Source organism: Musa acuminata, chromosome BXJ1-10, assembly GCF_036884655.1.
Source record: "Musa acuminata AAA Group cultivar baxijiao chromosome BXJ1-10, Cavendish_Baxijiao_AAA, whole genome shotgun sequence".
Taxonomy (NCBI): domain Eukaryota; kingdom Viridiplantae; phylum Streptophyta; class Magnoliopsida; order Zingiberales; family Musaceae; genus Musa; species Musa acuminata.
This window is the reverse complement of record NC_088336.1, coordinates 34,456,158-34,479,862: the sequence shown is the minus strand read 5'-3', so window position 1 is coordinate 34,479,862 and position 23,705 is coordinate 34,456,158. Positions and strand designations below refer to the sequence as shown.

Below are 23,705 nucleotides of genomic sequence, written 5' to 3'. Positions count from 1 at the left end.
TATAAAGTCTCTCCTCCATCTTCACCTCCTCCACAATCCTCTCCTCATTCATCCTTCCTCTGCAATTACATCACCTCTTTATAATATATAATGGTCATTATTATATAGATTATTTTAGATTTTTTTTATATGTACTAAGTGATATGAGTGATGACACATATTCATTCACTTAGGTGGTGTCATCTTCATATTCATAAAAGGACATTTTTTTGTTATATAGTAGATATTTCTAATATTTCTGTGTTGATCTCTCTATATAGTATTTTGGAATTTTAGATGAAAGGATCTATTTTTATTTTTGATAGTGTCCCAATTAAGTTTAGCCCAAGCAATATTGCTCTATTTTTGAAGATTTTTAACCATGAAGAAGTCTAGATGATGAAGTAATCGCTTTGGTTTATATGCTTGAGAAATATTTTAGAGATCAACTTTCTAATAGACAAAATATAAAAGATTTGATGTGTATGCTGATGCTAGTGATGATGATATTAATATTATCAATTTTTATTAATTATATATTATATATATTTTTATTTATCAAACAAACTATACTTCACCTTAACATTACTATCATATATCGATTATTTGGATTCGTTGACAAATTATAACTAGATGATGGTTATCTATTGTTATTTCATTGTTAGTGCTCAATAAAAAAAGTTGAAGTTTGTCTTAAGATCTTAATGGCACTAAGATAGGGTTGAATAAGTTCAATAGTACTTTTAATCGATTTTAAAACTCCATTGATAAATTAACATATTTTGAAAACTCAATTGTTTAAGTTAAAGTTTCAAGTAAAGAAAATAAAACTAAGTCACAAGGCCAAATAAATAGAGGCAAACCAATTTATAGTAGTTCAATCTTTTTAACCAATATCTACTCTTAATTCTTTTTTCTCCAACATTATTGATTTTCACTATCGATCTTTTTTCCAATGGGTAAATATCAACTACTCTTATTACAACTTTCTCTGTTTTTAGACTAAGGAAATAACATTCACACTCTCTTTTTATACGGGATCTCTTATCTCCTACAACTTAGAATTATAATTGAACTCAAGAGAAGAAAGAGACACAAATGATGCTCAAAATGAGAACTTATAATACTTTACTAACTTAGAAATAGATACTTTATCAATCAAGCCTGAGTGGGATATATATAGGCCCAAAAGATTTCAAGAATAGAACCAAAAATTTAAATCCCCAAAATTTTGAGGTATGAACGGTAGTACCACTAACTCGAGTATAACGAGAGTGTAAGTCAAAATTTTTTATCAAACCTGTACAAACTCCTTTATATCCATCCTAATATAATTTTAATATATTTAGTATCATTTTTTTCTAATTTATTTAATTTTTTAAATAATTATATAAATTAAATTATTCAAAAATAATACTATAGTTCCGGTTGGTACTACTGCCCGGATTGGAGTGACACCATAGCTTATTATATAGTATTAACTTGAGTTAAATTTAACAAAACCATTCGAAACTTATCCACAACTGCTATAACATGATTTTAAGATGATTAAAATTATTTATCATAATTTTGGATGATTTTAGTGTATTTAATAAAATTTGACATGTAATGATCAAAATGATAGATCGTAATCATATCTCATTTGCAACTCAAGTTCAACTTAAATAAAAAAGATAGTAAGTAAATTATAATCCACCCTAAAAATTAGTAAAATGGTCAAATCAATTCAATTTAAACATAAATACAATAAGGATTGCAACATCAATTCCAAAATTATAATTTAAAATTCAAAATTAGCAAAAGTTTATAATGTTATGCCACATTTATCAAAAAATTATGTCAATATACTTATATAGGTATACTATACATAAAAAAACTCTCTTATAGCCAATGTACACCTAAAAAACAAAGAAACAAAATTAGGCTATACAAAAAGACCAAAGATTCTACATTGCATTATATTTAATTACATTAACCTATAGTTGATTATGACATAAATGTTGACACCTTCAATAGGGATTTTGTAATTGTGTCTTAAATTTATCCTTACATTCTTCATTTTGACTAATATCTTATATTATATATTTTTATTGTTATAATGAATGATTTGATTATACATTGAATAATGGATCGATATAGGCGATACTTTATCGATACTACAAATACTTCACCAATACAATGGTTAGTCATACAATGATTTTGTGATGTTACATAAAGCTGAATAGGGTTGGGGCAATGGGTCGTTAATCATTGAGGCTTTACAAGACTTCGTCAATCACGAACGATAACCAATTGACGATGGTTATGTTATAGTTTTGTTGGTTTATTGATCACTTAGGCTTAATAATCAATTATGAAGATAACCAATGAGAAAGTGATGACGATGTCTTGCCTTGGCTACATTGACTGTGACCATCGATGCTTAATGGGAAGACAAGGCCAATCTCAGCTCTGACAATAACGACGACGATCACAACCATTGACGCTCATTAGGATGGCAATGATGACCTCCTACCCTATCTGTGAAGGCCATCGTGTCCATTGAGGCCTGATAGGAAAACAATGGCTATGACTCTTTTGATCGCTAAGTTAGGTAACGTCGTTTCTATTGTTGATAATAATTATGACCAATGACAAAAAAAAGTTAGCACCATCGATCTTTTCTATGTTCTTATTGCATTTGTTGAATGACGTGGGATAATTTAGAAAAGAAAAAAAAGTCAATCTAGGTCTAATTTGAATAAATCAAATAGTTGATTTTATTTTAAACTGGTATGATTTATAATTTATATCAACGAATTATCCCAAAAAATCTAAAATCAAATAGAATCAAATATTATACATTATTATTTAATTTTATGAAAGATATTTTGATCATATTATGAAAAAAAAAACATCCTTTGATAGAAATTAGACATGAAAGACGTTATGTGCTAAAATCTCATTATTGATAATTTTTTTTTAGGGTAAACTGTCCATTTTAATATGATGTATTTTTATTAACTTCGAATATGTACGAGAGATAATTGCTATACTCCCCAATAAATTGCTGGCCACAAAATAGTATAAGAGAGCGGCTCGCATGAAGACAAAACATGGAGGGAGCTCCATCTTTATCCTCCTCGCTTGGAAGCTCTCACACCCCATCTGAACCACCTGCTCTCTCTCCTCCCTCAATCGTCAAAGAAGTCCGCAGATAATGGACCGAAAGCGGTGAGCAAGCTCGAGATATAGAGAGACTTCACCAGCCACCAACCTTCACCTCCCTCAAACTCCGTTCCTCTCTCTCTCTCTCTCTCTCTCTGTGTAAGCTATTCTTCCTCTTTTCTCTGCTTTCGAAGTCCAACCGCAAACAAATAGTCCCTCACCACCACCTCCTCCCTCTTCTTCTTCGCCCATATACTGTCCTACATAAAATATAAAGCCCTTTGAAGCTTCCCGCTACAGTTTGCTTGAACTGTTTTATATTCTTAGGACCTCTCTCCGGCAATATGAAGGACAAACTCTTTCAACACCATTATCTGCAACAACATCAGCAGCAGCAGCATCAGAAGAGCTTATCTGATGAAGTCGACAGCAGCAAAAGCAGCGGCGAGAACAAGAAGGTAAAATTCGATGAGCAGAGGGAGCGAACAGGAGGGGATGGGTCCACCATCGAGGTGGTGAAGAGGCCGCGGGGCCGGCCGCCGGGTTCCAAGAACAAGCCGAAGGTGCCGGTGGTGATCACCAGGGAGGAGGAGCCCTCGGCGGTGATGCGGCCTCACGTGCTCGAGATCCCCGCCGGGCACGACGTGGCCGACTCGCTCGCAAGATTCTCCCAACGCCGGAACCTCGGTATCTGCGTCCTCTCCGGCATCGGTGCCGTCGCGAACGTCACACTTCGCCAGCCGCATCTAGGCCTTGTGCCCCAGCCTGCGGGGGCGCCGGCCACTATCGTGTTTCGCGGGCGGTTCGAGATCCTGTCCATCACAGGCACGTTCCTCACGCCAGCGATGGCGGAGGTGTCCCCCGCCGCCGCATCCAGCCTCTCGATCTCTCTGGCCGGGCCTCAAGCACAGATCGTGGGGGGCACAGTGGCGGGGCCGCTGGTGGCCGCGGGAACGGTGGTGGTGGTGGCGGCGGCGTTCTCCAACCCCACCTTCCACAGGCTCCCGGCGGAAGACGACGTGTCGGCATCCGTCTCAATCACCGGCGGAGGCGGTGGCGGCGGCGACATGGAGGATCAGGACCAGCACATGTACAATCAACAACAGAAGCAGCAAGCCCATCGCCAGCGACGCCACCAAGTTCTGGCGACAACAGCCTCTGCTGCAATGGCCGTGGGGTCGAGCGGGATGGCCGTTTACAGTGGCGGCCACGTCCCGTCTGATGTCATATGGGCGCCTACGGCCCGCCCGCCACCTCCGCCGCCCTACTGATGCTTCGCTTCATGCGATCCCTCCCATTTTCTTAAAGACTCCAAGACTTGAATGTTCTTTGTTTCTGATCTCAATAGTCTAAGGCAAAATTTTCTGCTCTTTTAGCTTGGTTGGTTGTCATGGTTACAGCACCGTGTCTAAAGGCAAAAGAAAGTGAAACTTATTTCTCAGTTTCGATTTATATATGTCATATTGTTCTTGTCTCCTGTATTAAATTTGTAGAAGCCTTCTATTCAGCTTGTTTGGATTGCTACAGTTGCACCTGCTGTTTCATAGATCGTTGTTGGTTTGTAGCGTTTGGTTCCCTTGAGTTGGAGATGATCAAGGCATTGGAGGAACACAACAAAGTCCTTAGCCATTGTGTTGGTCAAGCAAGGTTGCATGCATGGGTAGGCGTAGAGTCTCCTTGTCACCTTTCTGTAAGTAATTTGGCGAAATGGGGTCCCCTTCTGTGATCTCTTTTCTAATCTTTGGTGTTGTCGTGGAAATGGGGTTCCCTTATGTGATCTCTTTTCTAATCTTTGGTGTTATCGTAAAAAGAGAGAGAGGGAGAGGGAGTTGAATGGCTAGGGTTGCTTCTGCAAAGTGGGGCTGAGGTTGCAGCACACCGGGGAGATACGCACGCGATCCACTTTAGCTCTTATTTTTCTCTTGCGTGCTTCCCTGTGTCTTCCGACTGCGTCAATGGTACACACATCTGATGGATCTTTGGCAGAGACGAGAGGAAGTGTGTACTTTTTTTTGACTTGAATGGCTGGGTGGAAGGGGATAGGCTTTAGCCTTGTGGATGAAAGCTGGTCGCCTCAAAAGCAGCGAACGCCAAAGCGAGGTCAGGAGCAAGACAAAACAAAACCTACTTTCTTCTTAAGAGGCAGGAAGGTTGTACTTTGGCCTTCTGAAACATATCTACGAGGAAAGTAAAAGCTTTGAACTGAAACATATCACGTACACTCCTTTCCCTCTCTCTCTCTCTCTCTCTCTCCTTTCTTTTGCTTTTGACGAGATGAGCGCGGGCGGTGGGATGGATTCATTGCTTCCTTCATATGTCCACTGGGTACAAAAGAGATCTCTTCTGCAACCAAGCAAGCTTGTGGCAGAGGCATGGCTGGCTTTGCTTCCAAGTTGCATCTCGGAACAGCCTTCTCCTTGGAAAGGAAGGGAGGATGCATTCCATGGGGAGGCTGCTGGATCCCACATGTTGGCAGTAGCTAGCAGGTGGTGCCCTTCCTTATCATCAGAGAAGTGTGTTGTGAGATGGATTGTGATGATAGCATTTCTCCCAGTATTTTGGTTTACCATTATTTCCTATTGATATTGTTGGGAATGGAAATTAATACTGGTTCAGGTGTTAGTTCCCAAAGACTAACTAAGCTAGTGGGAAAGATTCCATGGAAGGTAGTTCATGAATGTTAGCCAGATCAGAGGTTGCACAAATAATTATCCCCATATTTCATGTATCAAAATCACTACAATATTTTTACAGGAAACTCCATGCTAATCATTTGTCCTTTCACAACTTTTAGTATTGTTCTTCCAACAAAAAAAAACAAAAACAAAAGGAGAAGTGATTATCAAAATAATCCTTTCCTCCATGGATCATTTACTAGTCTTATTAATTGCAGTGGGCGATGCTTTCTCCCTAATTGTGAATGCAAACTCGCAGATCGCCTCCGTGCTGTTGTTTGCACGAATGTTTGCCTCGTCTCTTGGAGCGGGTTGACGCTAAAGGCGACGATTCTGATGTGGTGTTGAGTATCACTGTGTCAGCCTTTCTGTCTTCTCGCGTGGGGTGCATGCATGGGGATGGATTTGGATCGTCATGTTCACACCACCAACGAGACCTCGAGGGCGCCGCGTCATCAACTCGGTTAACCTAATGAACAGACAGCGAGAGATGGAAGGAGACGGGCGCTGCAGAGTAGGTGGTCGCATCCAATGCCTCCGTCTCCTCCGCTGTCCTCTCACCCGCCCACCCTTTTCTCCATCCACACTTCTCCCCCTCAGTCCATTCCCATGCTGTCGGGCACTCTGAACCTGGTCACCCACCTCCCTCTCTCTCTCTCTCTCTCTCTCCCTCCGTGGAAAGCTATTTGTGTCAGAGGTCGCATGTACTACGACACTGCTTACTTAGGGAAAACACCACGGCCACACTAGTTCAACCTCCGGTGTCCCACAGATTTGAAATCTTCACCAAATAGCGTATAAATCCTTCTCCTATCTGAGATCATGTTGGGAGTGTCGAGGAGTTCTTGTGTGCATGCAGGATCCTTTTGGATCACTTGCAGGCCCACACTGCAGCTCATGATCATGCCAAACTTGGCCATCGACTGAGTTAGAAGCCATTTATATGCCGATCCGACCTAACCGGCTGCAGATTCTCCACAGCTGTTTGTAATTCTGACTGCAATTATTCTGCTGATCACATGAAATTTCTTAGATGAGAGGAAACAAGTCACGTATAGCCATTGACATCTAATGACCTATGTCTCTTCCTCTTTATTTTCCTATTGCATTAACAATGTGCACTTGAACTGGTTTAAAAGTGATCATGATATTCGATGAGGTGATGTTATATCTCCTTACCTTTTTTTTTTTTTTGTCTTTGTCCAACAATCCATTTTTGTTTCATTTTGGATAACTTCTTTGGTTCAACTTTGTATCTTATTCTCTTTGATTGGCTTTCATATAAATAGGATAAATTTGCTCTCTTCTTCCCGAGCACTGTGTTATCTCTGTTAAACATAAACCATGTGATCTTTTAAGGATTAATAAGAGCTGTTGGTCCATTACATATAATTTTATGCTTATGGTCCCTATATCATTTAGATAAGAAGCATTGCAATGCAAAGATATTATTAATCAATAAGTACTATACTAGTTGAGAGTTCACTATCAGGTGTGACATCTCCTACCTCGATGAAATGTATCAATGTGTTTCATATGTTCTATCACAAAAAAAAACACCATTATTTCACTTGTTCTAATGCAAGAGAGTCATCATTAGTGATTCAGATAATGGTGATGAAAATAGAGTTAGGTCGATTGGCATTTCAGCTGACTGTTTTGCCATTTTCAAGATAGAAATAATTTTCGATTTCTTGACAATGAGTTAGATATTTTTACCTCCTTTATTTAATTTACTAAACTAGGTTTTCATATCATTTGATTGTAAAATATGGTATTTATTTCAAGTAAAATGAATAAAGTGTAATCGAGTGCTTATTCACCATCTAAAGCGGATAATTCCTCACAAACTTAAGCTTACGATGAAAGAAACCGATATAACTAAAATTCTCGAGAGCTTATTTTTTATTTAAAAACAGCATGTGGGTGGGACCACTTAACAACAATATACTCAACAACCCTAATTCTTGAAACATACCAAAAATTATAATTATATTTATAATTATAATTCATGAAACATACCAACAAAGATCATGTTTTTTTTTATTTATAAATCTGTCTAACAAAAGTATGAGAGTTAATAATATATAATTGGTACATAATTATAATTACGTTAGTTGCATTGAACATAGTTATACTTATAATCATTAGGTATCTGTAAATTTTATGCTATTGGTTTTAGAACATGACTAATTAGGTAGGTTTCTGAACCTACTTCGAATTCGAGTTTGGTATTTATACTATTTGTATCTGTTCCAGTTGATTAACATATATAACTTAATCCAATTTAAGCATATTATATTGTATTTGTTTCTCAATCGAACTTTTCAGGTACTCAAGACTCTTTATCTCACTCGAATTCTAATCGCTCCCGTTCGATCGCGCTCTCTCCCTCGGGCTCGTCGGCCTCTCCTCCCTCGCTTGTTCCCTCTCCCTCCCTCCGGCCCTCGTCTCTCGCTGCACCCGTGCACTCACCCGCTTGCTCTCTACCCGCCTCTACCACCTACCACCGTTACATTACCCTTCCTGCCTCCCCGGATCGTCTCCTCTCCACCCTACAGTCCTTCAAGGGCCTCACCGCCCTCCCCAACCTCGCCGCCGCCATTGCTTCCTTCCCTGTCCACCTCCGACTCCGACAAACCCCACCCTCATTCCCACCCTTCCGACCCAAAGTCCGGCCCTGTCCCTGGCAACGACCTCCTCCGTTCCCCCAACCTCCCCTTGTTAAAGGTCAGGCTGCATCAGTGGAGGCTGCGATCGCGTTGCTCAAAGTAAGATGGAAGATACTTCGGAACCTCAACGTAGGGCTTGACCATGCTGCCCAGACGGTGGTCGCATGCGTGGTGCTGCACAATATGTGTCAGTTTACCAAGGGGCCAGAAGACGAAGGAGGGTACATGTGGAGGGATTCGCTGGAGAGCCCTCAGCTAGCCAGCCTGGTGGATAGCGAGCGATCTCTTAACTACTTGGGTGAGAGCTTGAGGGAGGCATTGGCGGAAGATCTCTATGAGGAAGCTTGTCTCAGGAGCAAGGTAAATAATTGTGCAGGTGAGGAAAAATAAAAAAAAGCTTGTGATTAGCTGAGCTTAATTTTTCTTTACTTGAATTTTGTCGGCTCAACCTTGGGCATTATCCGAAACCGTACTCGCTTGTTCTTTGGCTAATTTCTTGTCTATATTAGGTTTCTTATATGTTCTACTGGTGGGTTGTAGATCTTCTAATTGTCATTGTTGTCTACAATTTTTATATGAAATCTAATGTGAACTAAACAATGACGTTTCCACATGTTTGATTTATTGGGCCTTGCACATAAATCATGGTCGTTACTGTCAGGCAATAACCAAATACCCATTTTTTCTATTGCTAGTTTCGGAGGCTTTGCTCAATTGTTGCTAATAATCTTAGTCTTTGATCATAAGATATTTTTGGGTTTTTAGGCTTCCGCCTTGGACCCCTCAATAGCACAGACAACAAGATCAAACACAGCAGTTGATGATTACATTTCTTAGTGGTCTTTTTTCTGTAATCTATTATCTTTCTTTTGCTTTCTGAGGCATATGAAACTAGATACAAGGATCACATGACAAAAACAGTTGGTGAACACCAAAATCTATTTCGATTGGAGAATTCTAGTAGAATAAGGTCGAGATCAAACACATTAGTGTTTTTCCGGCCTCTGAGATTAGAAATTCTATGGAGTACTCGGTATTGTTGTTGCCTTTTCCATCCATTGGGATTTAACATGGATCCACCATTTGATGTGAATCATTTTTGTTGTTAAGAGTGAGGAGATGAAGATAGTCTTGATTGGAGAGTCTGGCAATATATTTTTTCTGCTTAATTCTCTCAATCTCTGGCTTCCAAATGACCAAGATTGTTTTTGGACCAATTGTTAGGACGCAACTTGATGTCAAAGACAAATTGGTTCCAGTTTATCAGACCACTGGGAGTGGAATGGACGAGGTCCTGCAGATTTTCTTAACAGTGATGTGACCAATCTTTTTAGTTAGCCCAATAAGCATCATACCCAAAGAGAGTAGGAGATCTGTGATTCTTGGTGACGGTGTCAAATTCAATCAGAAGGGGGGCATCATCAGAGGAGATCTTGGGAAGATGCCTAATTTTAACATCATGAAAGAGAGAAAGTTAGTTGTTATTAGCTGGAGCCTCTTATCAAGGCAACTCAAATTCTGGAGCTAACAAATCTTATTCCAAGTATATTTACAACATTTGAAACCCAAATCGATTGAACAAAAGCAAAATCAAAATTTCTGAAATTGGTAAACAACTGATTCAATTGAAATTGTTTACCACCCATTTTTTCATCAATAGAGCAAATGCAATTAAAATTACCACATATAAACCAAGGCACAAAACTTAAATTGTTAATAGAAAAAAATTTCCATAAATGTCAACAAACAGAAGCCTTAATATTAGCATAGATAGCTAAGAGAAGCCAGAATCTCTTACCGTGCTCTTGACGATTATCCAGCTCTTAGTAAGTCTTAATATATATGATTAATCCTTACTTCAAAATTTTAGCTTTGGTTAATCAAACAATATGATGGTCAAGTTTCTTGATCTATGGGAATAATATATTTGCATAATCATTCTTTTTTAATTTTTGGTTTTGAATATTAACTTTTAAATTTCTTTGAGTTCATGTCAGCATATTGAAAATATTCAAACAATATTTTGTTGGAAACATGGTACTTGTTCCATGTAATTTAACTGTCTGTTTCAGCAAACTCATCACTAATTGGATGCTTACTTCTCACTGGAAAGTGGTGTTCTCTATGGAAAATCACTTGACTTTGATGCAGATGAATCGAAACTTGATCCTATGAGAGTCCTAGGATTTATTAAGTTCAGTCAATTAAATCTGACTATTTTTGATTGATTTTGTTGTTGTTATTTTTAGAAAGGATTGCTATTCAATGACACAGGGACACACTTACAGCGTCCTGGCATGGCATGATTATCAGGCACCTGTAACATCTGCCACAGGCCTATGATAGCCATGTGTCAACATCTTTGACATAGACTGGTGCGACATATGTCACCTTTCTAACATGCCATGTTTCTACCCATGTCAATCAGTATGATGATCCTCGATTCTTAATGTATTTATTTGGATTACACATTCTTATTTCTAGTTGTGGTAGGTATAGAAGGGAGAGAGTTCTCAAGCCATTGGGAATGTAGATTAGGTAGTTCTAAGATTTCCCATTATCTAGGACTTGGTGGTAATAGGAATTTTATGTTATGTAAAAATCTTGTCATGTAGATTTTCCAGTTTTAGTAATTCAGAACAAAGCCTAGAACAGCCACCTCAATCTGTACAGAGAGGTGCTATCGGTAAAAATTGGTCTGATTGTATGTTTGATTTTGAATAGAATGGAGGCAATTTGCAGTCTAATGAAAAGTACAGGGTGATGTTAATTTGAATGCAAAGTAGCTAACAATCATTGGTCTGATATATAGGAACCAAAAATAGATACCACTGTCAATCTCTGAATATCACAGTAGTATCATTGCTTATTAACATTAACCTCTTATTAGATCATATATGTTAAAGAACCAAAATGAACTGGTTGACCCATTTGATTTTTGGAAATCCACATGAACCAATCGGATTAAATAAATCAATATGGTTTTGTAATATAGTTAAGATTCCTTAAATACCCTTAGCTTAAATTTTCTTACTATTTATTTTATAGGATATTTACATCGATTTTGAATTGGAGTTAAAGGTGAGAAAGAAAATGACCTTTATTCTCTTATCACTTCTTTTCTTTATTCGCTCTCCTCCATCCATCTCTCCCCTCTCTCCCCTCTCTTCCTACTCATCTCCTTCCATCATTGTTCTCTCAACACATCTACACTCCCATGTCTTCTCTTCGCCTTCTCTCCCCACTGTCACCCCTCTTTTTATGTCTTAACCCCTCTTGTGCTTATTTTTTCTTCACTTAGTAATCTATGATCGCATTCTCTTCTCCAATCACTCGGTCTTATGGTCATAAACAATTTGTCATCTCTTCTTGTTATACTTCGATTTATTAACATAAGCGTACTTTAACTTTCGTCCTACGTATATTTTACATCGATATCAGTCCATATCATTACTGAAGCAATTGAACTGTATATTCTCTTTTAAACCTTTTAAAAATTATCATGCATTATTTAATTATGATAAAATTTTCTTTTTTGATGATGGTTGATGTTATTATCTTTATTATATTTTATATATTTTTATTTATTTTTAATTAAACATGCAATCCAACCACAAACTCAGTGACCCGAGATTTGATTGGATTGCTTTTTGGTATGGTTCTAATTGGTTGAAAAGTGTTTTCAATAAAGGAAGTCTATCTTATAGCTATTCCTTTTTTAAGGCTATGGTTGAATTTTAAAAAGATTGATTTTTGAGTCTATATTAGTCAACTGAAAATTAGGAGCATGACCAAAGAGATTGTTGGGGAATCTAAAGATAGAAGTGCAGTCATCAAAGAGATGGTGTAAGGAAGTCTAAATAACAATTACTACTAAAAGACCATCTACTTCAAAGATTGGCAAAATTGTAAGTTGTAACTATGAGGAAAATTTTATAGCAAGAAAGGAAAAGGACAAAAGAGTTGTAAGTATGGTGAGATCAAGGCTTAATTATAGTAAGTTACATAAGGATGGTGAACATGATATATTTTATATTGTTAAAGTTAAAAAAAGAAAGAATATGAATTTAGGTAATGTTAGATCTATTAAAGATGAAGATTAAACAATACTTACTAATGATAAAGAAATTAAGGAAAGATGGAAAAAATCATTTCTTATGAATTATTTAATGAATATTCTGCAAATAATTTAACTCTACAGACATATAATAGTTGTAGATTTAGTAATGATAAATTTGTTTATAAATTTGAGGGAATTAAGGTAAAATAAGTTTAAAAAAAAATAAAAATATGTAAGAGTAAGAACTAATGGTATTCTAATTGTGAGTTGGAAGAGTTTAGGAGATAAAGAAATTGTTTGGGTAACTAGTTTATTTAATAAAATTTTGAAATGTAAAAACTATTCGATGAATAAAGGAAGAGTTATTCGGTACCAATTTATAGGAATATGGAAGATATCCAAAATTGCTTTAATAACAAAAAAATAAAGATTTTAAGTCATATTTTAAAATTTGGAAAAGAATGATTTAACATAGAATGAGGTGTGAGGCAGATATTTTTTTATCAATTTAGAAAAAATCCATGATAAAGGTCAGAAGGATTTATTATAGTGTGTTCAAAAGAAAGGTGTACGATAGTATACTCACTAATATTAGAACCATTAGAAATAAATCTAATGAGTTTCTTATTAGTATAGGATCACAAAAAGATCTATATGTTTTTTTTTCTTTACTTTGATATTGAACGAACTTACTAATCACATACTCTTTAGACCACATGGTGTATTTATATGCCGACGATATTATTTTTATTTGATGATGATTTAAATGAAATTAATTCTAAATTTAAGTTATTAAGGTAAACTCTAAAATTAAATATTTAAATTAATTAGGACTAAGACTAAATATGTAAGATATAATTTTAATAATATTAAGAAATTATTTAAGAGTATAGTTAAGTTTGATGGATGAGAAGTCTCAATATGCAAAAGTTTTAGGTATTGTGAATTGACTATTCAACAAGATGAAAAAATTGATGAAGGTATTGTTGATATTTGTACGTATAGAGTGGAGTGGGGTGTTAGAAGTGTCATGTGATATGAGCATCTTTTACATAGTGATTAGGCCAATAATACTTTATGGATTTCAGTGTTGGACATGTAACAAGGAATATATACAAAACGTTTGTATTGTTGAAATGAGAGACTTATAGATATTGTAGTCAGAAAATATGAGATAATTAATATTCATGGTATAAGGAGATGTAGAGGAAAATCTGAGAGACTATTGAAAACTGTAAATAAAGATTATAATGTTTTTAATTTAATTAAAGATATAAACATTTGTAGAATTCAATGGCCACTAATGATCCATATAATCGACCCCAAATAGTTAAGACATTACATTTTTATTGTTGTTGTATATTCATTTGAAGGGAATAGTGTTTGTATGGTTGAGATTGCAAGAAAGTTTCTTTTGGTTGGAAACCTTCACAGTATTTTCCATTACTTATCTCTTTCTTTCTTTTTTACTTTCTTCTCTTGAGTTTTGCATGCAAGAAATCTAGTTGTTGAATTATGTGGACAGCTAGTTGTAATATTCTTCTTTCACTATTAGCATACGAGAACACATTTTGATCCGAGTTGTCCTAAAATTCTTCTAAGGATTTGCAAATTTTTTTAAGAATCCATAATTGTTTGTCATTACATCTTCACAAAGCAAAAGATGAGATGAATATGATGAACGAATTATGTAATGTAACTATTAGGATGCACATGCGAGCAAAGTTATGCATCAACTTTCTGTTTGGTTTCCCTGGATCCAAGGTCAGGATATCTGGGTTTGGAAAAGTATACATGCTTACATGAGGATGAAGAAAAGGCTTATCCTTATCTCAAATTCCATTGAAAGTCAGTATTCGGTGAGATCAGATTGGAGTGTCAATTGTCAAATATGCTCTCTCTCTCTCTCTCTTGTTTTCGTTACCAGCTAAAGGTGATCCTGAACTGTACAAGGCAAATTATTCAACATTCTGTCACAGGCATCCTCTTGACAGGCCTATCAGAGAGGGAACAAAGTACTGCTAGTGGTTGTACAAAGGTAGTCTACCATTTATTTTATGATCAAAATTGGTGTAGGTTAGCATGTGAAAGTTCCTCTATTAAATGGTGTTATCTTTGTCCAATTAACTTTCATTGCTTCTTAATTATTTTGAGTTTGAAATTCCATAAACTTATTTGTGTTTGGTCCTGGAAAGTTTGTTGGAGTTAGAAATGATTGGTATACTAAGGGAAAGTGAGAAGGATATTGATCCATCAATGACTATGACAGGCCATGTGATTTAAGATCACAAAAACTGGAGGATTTGTTTCTAGGATTTCAAAGAGAATATTTGTTTATGTCCTTTGTCTTCTAACATCACAACTTTTTGTGGTTGTTTTGACAGTCAAGAAAGATAATGTAGTCATCATGAGATTGTCCTGGTCCAGGTCTATCATGCTATATTAGCCTATTTCTATATGGTGTTTGATGGGTTTAATTTCTTGTGAAAACAAGTCAGATTCAATCAATTGACGATATCAGGTTATGAATATACGTAATGCACCTACTGCTGTGAATATATAGATGAGTAATGAAAGCTTGATCAGCCAGGTATTGGAAGAGACCAATTCAAATTCTTCATATTTATTTTAGGTTTAATGTTCTGATAGATGCCAAAAACGCCAGCTATATCTTGAATTGATTCCCGTGATAGAAATGATGGAGATTCGAGTTGGACCGGTGTCTTAGTTATTGTCTTATTTATATGGTTCTGAATTTTGTGAATTATTTTGATGATGCAATAAGACAAGGGGCTGTCACCCGTTGGAGATCTCAGTTTGATTGAAAAACTCTTAAGAGCTTGTAAAGGAAACAAACTAGTCATTAACGCTAATAGTAGCTATATCCTTGTGCCAAAGATCATATACAAATAAAGGTTTAGTCTATCTCTATCTGCTATACAGTGTCCTCAGCTAATCTCTTGTTACTTTCAATAGTTAGGCAGGGGCATTAGAGCAACATACTGTTAGTCCCCATAATCATGGTCATCTTCACCAAGTCCAGAAGAAATGCACACACAGGCTTTCGATTCAGCTAATTAGAAAGGAAAAGAAATTATGGACTACAACTGCTTTTATATGATGCAACATTTCGAAGATAGCACTTTGTGGCCAATCAAATAGTTTGTCATGACACCCGGGTAATACATAATTGCAATTTTTAATGATGACTGCAATTCAATGATTAAGTTTTGAGCGTGTGAATCTCACTTTTGCTTGCATGTTTTTTTTTATGTAAATCTTTGGGACCTTGATTTATAGTAATTAATTACACTCATTTGTAGCCAACAGGGACATCATTTATCGGCCCCATTGCTAGCTGCAATCTAATTGGTGATTCTGTTGCCACGCCATGAAGGGGACCTGCAGGACCACTCAGTGAGGGGACCGGGCTACTCATCTTGTGTGATCGATATTTCACGGTATCTCCTGCACTTGTGAATGAAGCTTTTGGCACGTTGCCATGAGACAACTGTTCTCCACTATAATTCTGACTCCTTTACTTTCACCAACCGAGTTCACAATGGGCATCTCTTACACTTGCGAAAGCGGCAGCCGGGACCTCATCAATGGCTTCTGTTCTCCCAGACATGGTTCCAGCTATACTATTCATTCCACTTGAGTTGTCAATTGAGGCACCTTTTGGATAAGGAAAGCTTGGGGAAGATACCCTCTCCAGAATCACGATAAGTTCCTTGGTGATCTTTGTGCACAGTTTTCTGTAGCTTTAACTTATGTGGATTCCACGAAAGGGACTGGTTGCAACATTATCCAATTTATTATTTTGTTGCTATGGTTTTATTGCTTTATGTCAAAGGGTAGGGGGTTCTGTAGTTTTGCCCGTCTCAACAAGTGTTTGTATCATTTGCCATGGAACCCCTTCCCCCTCCTCCCCTCCCCTCCTTTTTGTCTTCATCATGGGATGACCTTGAAATGGCATTTTCAATGACCTCATCATGTTTGTGTTATCAAGATGTTGCTGAGTTTTCTCACAGGGAGAAACAAGTTGATTAAAAGAGACTATTGAAATATCTCTTGTGATCACATGAGTGAAGATAATTGTAATTTTTAGAATTTAGTGAGGATAGAGAGATTATATCATGATAGAAATCACAAGGTTATGAAAAATAATAAATTACTAGTAAATTAGATAGATTACCTACAATAAAAATATATAAATATAGTTATAAAAATTGATTTTTGTAATTTTCATCTATATTTTATAAATAGAAACTAATCTTTAAAAAAAATTAGTAGCTTGTCTTAAAAAAAGATAATTATAAAAATTAAAGCATTCAAATAAATATGTTGATAATAACTTTAGTAGGAACAAGAAGACGCTCTTACGTATCTACCAAGGGTTAAACAAAAGCATAGCATGGATCATAAGAAAATATTACATGGATCAAACAATGAATAGTACCCTACATCAAGCCTGAAAAATATGATTTCCCAAGAGGCATGGATCAAAAGAAAAATCGAGTATCTCACATTTCAAGGTATTTAGGCACATTGGTTTATCTACATGTATATGATCAAAGAAGAATCAAGTTGGAGGACGATAAGAGCTTCAAACTTATCTTTATTTGGGATAACATTAAATTCAAGACCTATAAATTATTTGATCCTAATAATTTAAATATTATTATAAACATAAATATAAGCAAACAAAGTTTAAAATTATTTCACCATCTTCACCACCATCATCATCATCGACCCTATAAATAGATGAGTTTTATCATATAAAAATATTAAAAATATAATATATATATATATATATATATATACTTATCTAAAAAAATTAATTATCTCTTATTTCATCCCTCTCAAATCTTCCTTCCTCTCTCTCTCTCTATTTATTTATTATTATTTTTCCCTTTCAAGCCCAATGTTTTCAATGGTCAGAATCATAATAATTCACAAAGGCGTCTGCTTTTGTGCAGGTACCCAAATTTTGTTCTGTAGCACCTCTAAAGCATGACCCGTTTCCTTTTCCCTCAAAAGTCGAATGATTGATAGCTCCTCTGTTCTCCCCAAAAATATCTCCTCATAATGGTTTAGATTCCGCAAATTACAATTTTACCTCTTCCGTCCTATCACTGCTTCAACTTCGGCCGCAAGCAAATGTCACGACGGACACGAAAACATAAATCATCACCGACATCATACTCAAAAGTGAATCACAACACAAATCGTGTGCACCCGAAAATGACACGACTCGTCGTCCACAGCCATATGCTGCGTCATTCCCTCTCCTTCGTGCACTAACCAATTCCGATGGACCCAGCAATCATTGATACATAGATTCATGGAATCGTTTCTTACAGCGTCTGCAATCAATTCCACCCCCTCCGATTTATAGTACCTTGACACCACAGATTCATGGAATCGTTTCTTACAGTGTCTGCAATCAACTCCACCCCTCCGAATTATACTACCTTAACACCCTACTAAGCTCCTCCGCCACACCAAGACGCGCGAGCTTTAGGTAGACGATCGCAGGTCGATCTCCTGCGTCCATGCACCCTTGTCCTGCACATGAATGTGCCAGTATGTCTGTGCCAGTGCATCTGGATCCATTGACGTCGTGCTATGATCGCCTCTTGATGATCTGATACAGCACCCAACGCAGTGGTAAAATAAGGATCAGTAGCTTTGACTTTGTTTGCGAGGACGGAAGCTGACCTTGGAGCGCCGATATCCCCGTGGATGACTACATGCGCGATGTGGATTCCGGATGATTGGTACTCCTTTGCGAGGCTTTGGGACAGGCCCCTCAGAGCAAATTTCCCACAACCTGCAACATTAGCATGAGGACCACTGAGGATTGCAATCGATCACAAGGATTCCCTTTTATGTTTTTTGCTTTGCTTTGGATCAGATACTCTTACTTAGTCCACAGTAGCCTGCAAAGCCACTAAGGGACACCGAAGAACCGGTGAAAATTATGGTGCCTCTGCCCCTCTCGACCATGCCGGGAATAACCTTCATCGAACAAGGTTGCCGAGTTCATCCAAAGGTTTGTGTGGGGGATGCATAGGTGAGCAGATGTGTCGGTGCATGCCTACCTGCTGCGCGCAGTGGAAGGCTCCGACGGCGGACACGGCGAGGGAGCGCTCGAAGGACTCGACGGTGATGGCAGTGAAGTTGGTAGGGGGGCACGTCACGGGCGGCTCGCACGCATTGTAGACCAGCACCTCGACGAAGCCGAGGGAGAGGACGCCCTCGAAGGCCTCGCGCACCGACTTGGAGTCGGAGCAGTCGATGCGGATGGCGAACACCTGGGCCTTGGCCTCGCAAGCGATCTCGTCGGCGAACCGAGATAGCTTAGCTGCAAGCAGACAAGGAAGGGGAACGGAAAAGGGGGAGCGTCAAACTCGATGGGCAGAACGAGAGCAAGGGGAGAGAGAGGAATCGCTTGCCGAGATCCCGGGCGAGAATGGCGACGGTGTAGCCTTCGTGGGCGAACTTCCTGGCGACGGAGCGGCCCAGCTTGGGGCCGACGCCGACGATGGCGGCGATGCCTTTGGGGGAGGTGGAGCACGACATGGACCGCATGTTGGCAAGGTGACATGAGGGGAAAGGTTTAACTTTGTGCAAGAGATAGGGGGAGGTGGCGGTGGTGGTGTTGGTGGGGTGGGGAGATGAGGATGTGGATTGGCTGCTCGTGGACATACACGACCACCTTTTGAGGCCGAAATGAAACGCTGGAAATGGAAAAGCTCCATCTTCTTCGCTTATATACGCCCCTTCTCTTCATCATGTCATATCATGCTTAATTCCACCCCACTAATTCATGACGTGTGGTGCGAGCTTCCACCACATGGCATCGAAGCCTTCTACGTGTTACACTCGGTTGGGAGGAGGTCTAACTTGACCAACACCCAACCTCGAAGAACACAGATCAGAGGAGGCGCTTCAGCCATGCACGCAGCGTAGGACATTGGCTTGCTGATCAGCATCAGCTTAAAACACTGTTTTAGCATCTCCTGAATGCATCAACTCGTTGCATATTTTCCGGTAGATTGGCTCGCAGTAAATGAAGCCGAAGTGGAAAACAAAGACGGGAGAGTCGAAAGAACATTAATGGAGCCATCCGCATGTAGACTGGTCCATGTACGGGAAAGAAAACTAAGCCTTGTCCTGTTCTTTGAACCTGGACTTGCGCAGCCGCAGTACACGACCGAGGCCGAGGCAGACGTGTGGGGGGAAGGGGAAGGGGAAGGGGAGGAGCGAGGCTCGGTTCACACGGAACTCATAGATGGATGACAATTTGCATTCGATTCGATCCAGTCTCAGCCAAATTGCTGTGCGTCCTTAACACTTACATAACTGTATTTTAATCTTTATAAAGGGAATTAAATGTTCGAGTCAGATATAGAACGAGTTTAGTGAAATTTCAAGCAGTTTCTCTTCTAGTAATACTTAATTTATGGGATTGTATTATGATGGACTCAACATCAACAAATCTCTCCCTATTTATGCTTATTTAATTTATGCGTGAACTAAAATTCCCTTTCATCGATTATAATTTTCTTCCTCTTTTCTAATAGGAAATTAAAATACCAAAATATTTGTTGACATCATTATACATATACATATATAATCTGGTCATTCACTTTGGTCACTTTGGGTTATTTGATCTGCTTAAATATTCCTTAATCAAGTTCAGGTTGAGTAACAAAAAGGAAAAAAAAATACTTATTAATCTCCTCAATTTTGATTCCTCAATCATCCTCGATTTCAAGATGATTAAAATCATAGATGATATTAAATGACCCAAAATTTTATTCCTCAAAAGTTGTAGATTGATTGAGGGGCAATGGCTCTTAAATTGACCCAAATCATGGTATTAGATACTATTCGTAAATTTTGATTGCTAACACTTAATGACTGATTTGGTTCGATTGTGGCTTGAATCCGTCAGATCTATCTGCCATGAAGAACACGCATGTTTGAATTCAAATTGCATGTTCTGTGGGTGGAAATAATGCCAAGGCAACGAGCCTTTGGCTGTCATGCTTTCGGCGTCAAATGGTCGAGCCTACGTACCAAATGGACATTTAACTGACTTCCAGCTGTCTGGGCCATCGCCAGCACCGATCTCGATGACGCCTATCATAGCTACGCACGAATCTCAAAGTGGTCATCCTTGCCACTCGGAGAAGATGCTGGTCGAAGCTGACCCCTCTCTTCTCAGCATTCGCTGCTTCTGCGCAGCGAGCCCTTCCGCTGTAAAGGAGAAGGGACAGCTGGAACCCATGGCTGCGCAATGATCAAGGATGCTGCAGGGCAACGTATGCGGCAAGCGAAACAATGCATTGATATTGAAGAACTATCCAACCACGACAAATCTCTCTCTAGAAGGCTAAGTAGCAGTACGAGCAACAGCACTGTTCGTAATCGACACACCAGACAACGACCATTCGGAAGAAGCTAGCTAGGGAGATAACAAAGAACTCTCTCCGACTCCAGACAGCTCGAACTCAACTAAGGGCACTTGGGCCTCCTCCTGACGCCCTCCCCGGTGTACTTGTCCCTGTAGCAAGGGCACTCATCCTTGTTACCGTACGTCCCCGACGGCACACACCGGCAAGCCTCGCAGCACAACCCACAGACCTTGATGCACCGGTCTTGCAGACTGGCCTTGGAGCACCTCACCTTGCACTTGGAGCCGCAGAATGCTGAATCCAACCCAAGAAACAAACAAGTTGAAAGCATTACATATAAGATTTGAGTGAGAAGGGGGAGATCAGTTGAAGGTGTTCGTGTTTACCTGACCCAGCTGCCATGGTGACTTGCTGACAAGAGGAGGTGAAGAGGATCAGTACAAGTGTGAAGGTTGCATACAGAGGCCTCATCTCCATACCAGCTGGTTTGCTACGGAAACCACTCGGTCTAAGTGATGGGGTGTGGGTCGACTGATGAGTTGGTATTTATAGAGGAAAGAAGTAAGTTTCTGTGGGGGTTGAGAGGTTTGATGAGAGCTTAAGAGGGTGCAGTAATGGGAACTAAATGACCTGTGAACTGGCATCCAGTGGATCTCCATCACACCAGCATTCCTGATTGCTATCGCTGAGGCTTACCATCAAATTACATTCAGTGCCACGAGCACAAGCCATGATACAAAAAAACCCTATCCTTCCTGATGCCTGCGTCGTCTCAACATCATCACGTACCACAATGGCCGAGAATGAGGTGAGGCAATGTGGATGTGATGCACTTGTGTCCGCTGAGATTGAGTTGGTGGGATGGAGGGACACAAAGATGCAACGCTTTTGAGTGCACCAGCTGTGTCTGAGAGGTGTCGTAGTACGTCGCTGCAAGGAAGCCGATGACAGTGTACAGTTTATGCAACGCTGTGGTGCCTAGTCGCCGTGGTGGACACTCGACCTAGGGTGCAAACATTGCGTATAGCCACAATGATTTTAATGCTAATGTAGTAGTGTAATAAATGCCACAATGAAGAACAAAGTTGCGTATAGCGTGAACACAACCAGCAATCATGCATGTAGGAGGCTATATACGAGTCTCAGAGAAGGTCACTTTAGATGACATTTGTATGAATTGGACTCCACGGAGCCTATGAATAGCTCACAAGAAGAGCTGCCATGCATACAGCGCGAATAAATTCGATGTGCTTAAGGTCCGTGAAGTCCTTGTGCATGGTACAACCAATGCGCCTCAAGAAGAACGAACATGCATTATCACAAATGTTACCAATAAACAAGCAACGTTACATTTTGATGCAAGATTCATTCAGTACACCAAAGACTTTACATTCCATAAAGGTTAGTTAATGCTTCACACGCATGAACAGAGTTACCCTTATGATGCTCTTCGGAATAATTATATATAGACAACCATTATCAAGATTTCTTCTTGAATTCCTTCGATATTTTCTATGTGCATGAGTTGCCCTTTGAATGAATCCCTAAGATGCTTAAATGTTGACGTCACGAAAACCAAACTTTGTGACAACAACTAAGACAAATGTCTCGAGGAGGAGAAGGAGAAAAGAAGAAAAGTGCAACTTAGGAAGAAACATTAGAGCCTACTTATAGGGATTCTTGAGGGCTTTCTTTATAACCTTTTCCTATTATTTTTTTCTTGCTTCTGAATAGTGCAGGATTAAACGACAACTTATATATCATAATAAAAATTAATTTTGTATTCCCTTAAAGGAAATAATAAAGAAGTGAGGGTAAGCCTATAATATCTCATAAAAATATATATTTTTAAAAATAAGTAAATAAAATAAAAAGTAAAAAAAATATTATTAATATTTATACCGTATAGTCAATGAGATCATATGAAGTATCGTTCTTTGATCCAACTTCAACTAGCTCACATGGTATGAAATATATTTTTATGAGTTTATATAAATTTACAAGTATCTTATTTATTCACGAGTGATTCTAAAGATTATTTATATCCTTAATCGTAGTCATCTACAAATTCTATCATATAAAAGAGCTCATGCTAAAAATATACGTAGAGTCATATCTTACAATAAAAATTCACTTTAGGTCTCTTTAAGAGTTATATTCATTCTATACATTTACATATGAAGAATAATTAATTATAACACGGATAGAGGTTAGAGTTAAGCTTTATTTATGTACCAATGTATTTTTCATTTTTCATTTTTTTAATTTACACTTTGACTAACCAATAAACTTGTTAATATCATATTAAACCTCTTTTGAATTAAATCATTTCTTAGGACAATTTCAAACACAATTCTTGGTGATTTATAAACTTTTTGTATTTTATTAATTAAATTATATTTAATATTATTATTGAGTTTTTACCCAACACATATATCTCGTGTTGCAACTTATAAAAATAACAAAAATATATATTAATTTCGAGTTTGTGCCTCACTCTTATGAATCAATTTAAAATATTTTCCTGTGGAGTATCATATCATAGGTGAAGTGAAGTGATCAATCGAAAAAATCCTATAAATACTGTTAGTGCTATTTGGATGATAAGGCTTTGAAGATCACTTTGAAAATGTTCACAAGGGAGTCTGATTTTATAATGGATTCCACAAACTTAACCAAAGAGAGCTAAAATAGATACAATCAATATTATTATTATTTATTATACATGAACTTGTTTGAAAAT

General features: G+C 38.1%; 4 protein-coding genes across 4 annotated transcripts; 2 read left to right on the top strand and 2 right to left on the bottom strand.

Moving 5' to 3' along the window:
• The first annotated feature begins 3,107 nt into the window (after positions 1-3,107).
• Positions 3,108-4,652, top strand: LOC103969615 (AT-hook motif nuclear-localized protein 28). The gene is made up of 2 exons (XM_018818847.2): positions 3,108-3,285; positions 3,454-4,652. Exon 2 carries the CDS (start codon positions 3,471-3,473, stop codon positions 4,395-4,397), a length of 927 nt encoding a protein of 308 aa, XP_018674392.2. The 5' UTR covers positions 3,108-3,285; positions 3,454-3,470; the 3' UTR covers positions 4,398-4,652.
• Positions 4,653-6,194: 1,542 nt separating this feature from the next.
• LOC103969996 (uncharacterized) lies at positions 6,195-16,529 on the top strand. The gene is made up of 4 exons (XM_065085359.1): positions 6,195-6,264; positions 8,094-8,849; positions 14,513-14,571; positions 15,857-16,529. Exons 1-4 carry the CDS (start codon positions 6,195-6,197, stop codon positions 15,926-15,928), a joined length of 957 nt encoding a protein of 318 aa, XP_064941431.1. The 3' UTR covers positions 15,929-16,529.
• Positions 16,530-17,852: 1,323 nt separating this feature from the next.
• On the bottom strand, positions 17,853-19,297 carry LOC135594667 (uncharacterized). Its single transcript, XM_065085089.1, has 5 exons — positions 18,995-19,297; positions 18,641-18,903; positions 18,464-18,557; positions 18,258-18,369; positions 17,853-18,183 (listed from the first exon to the last, which is right to left on the bottom strand). The coding sequence occupies exons 1-5, from the start codon at positions 19,245-19,247 to the stop codon at positions 18,057-18,059; spliced, it is 849 nt and encodes a 282-aa protein (XP_064941161.1). The 5' UTR covers positions 19,248-19,297; the 3' UTR covers positions 17,853-18,056.
• Positions 19,298-20,870: 1,573 nt separating this feature from the next.
• Positions 20,871-21,498, bottom strand: LOC103969612 (peamaclein-like). Its single transcript, XM_009383198.3, has 2 exons — positions 21,349-21,498; positions 20,871-21,256 (listed from the first exon to the last, which is right to left on the bottom strand). The coding sequence occupies exons 1-2, from the start codon at positions 21,437-21,439 to the stop codon at positions 21,063-21,065; spliced, it is 285 nt and encodes a 94-aa protein (XP_009381473.2). The 5' UTR covers positions 21,440-21,498; the 3' UTR covers positions 20,871-21,062.
• Positions 21,499-23,705: the final 2,207 nt, after the last annotated feature.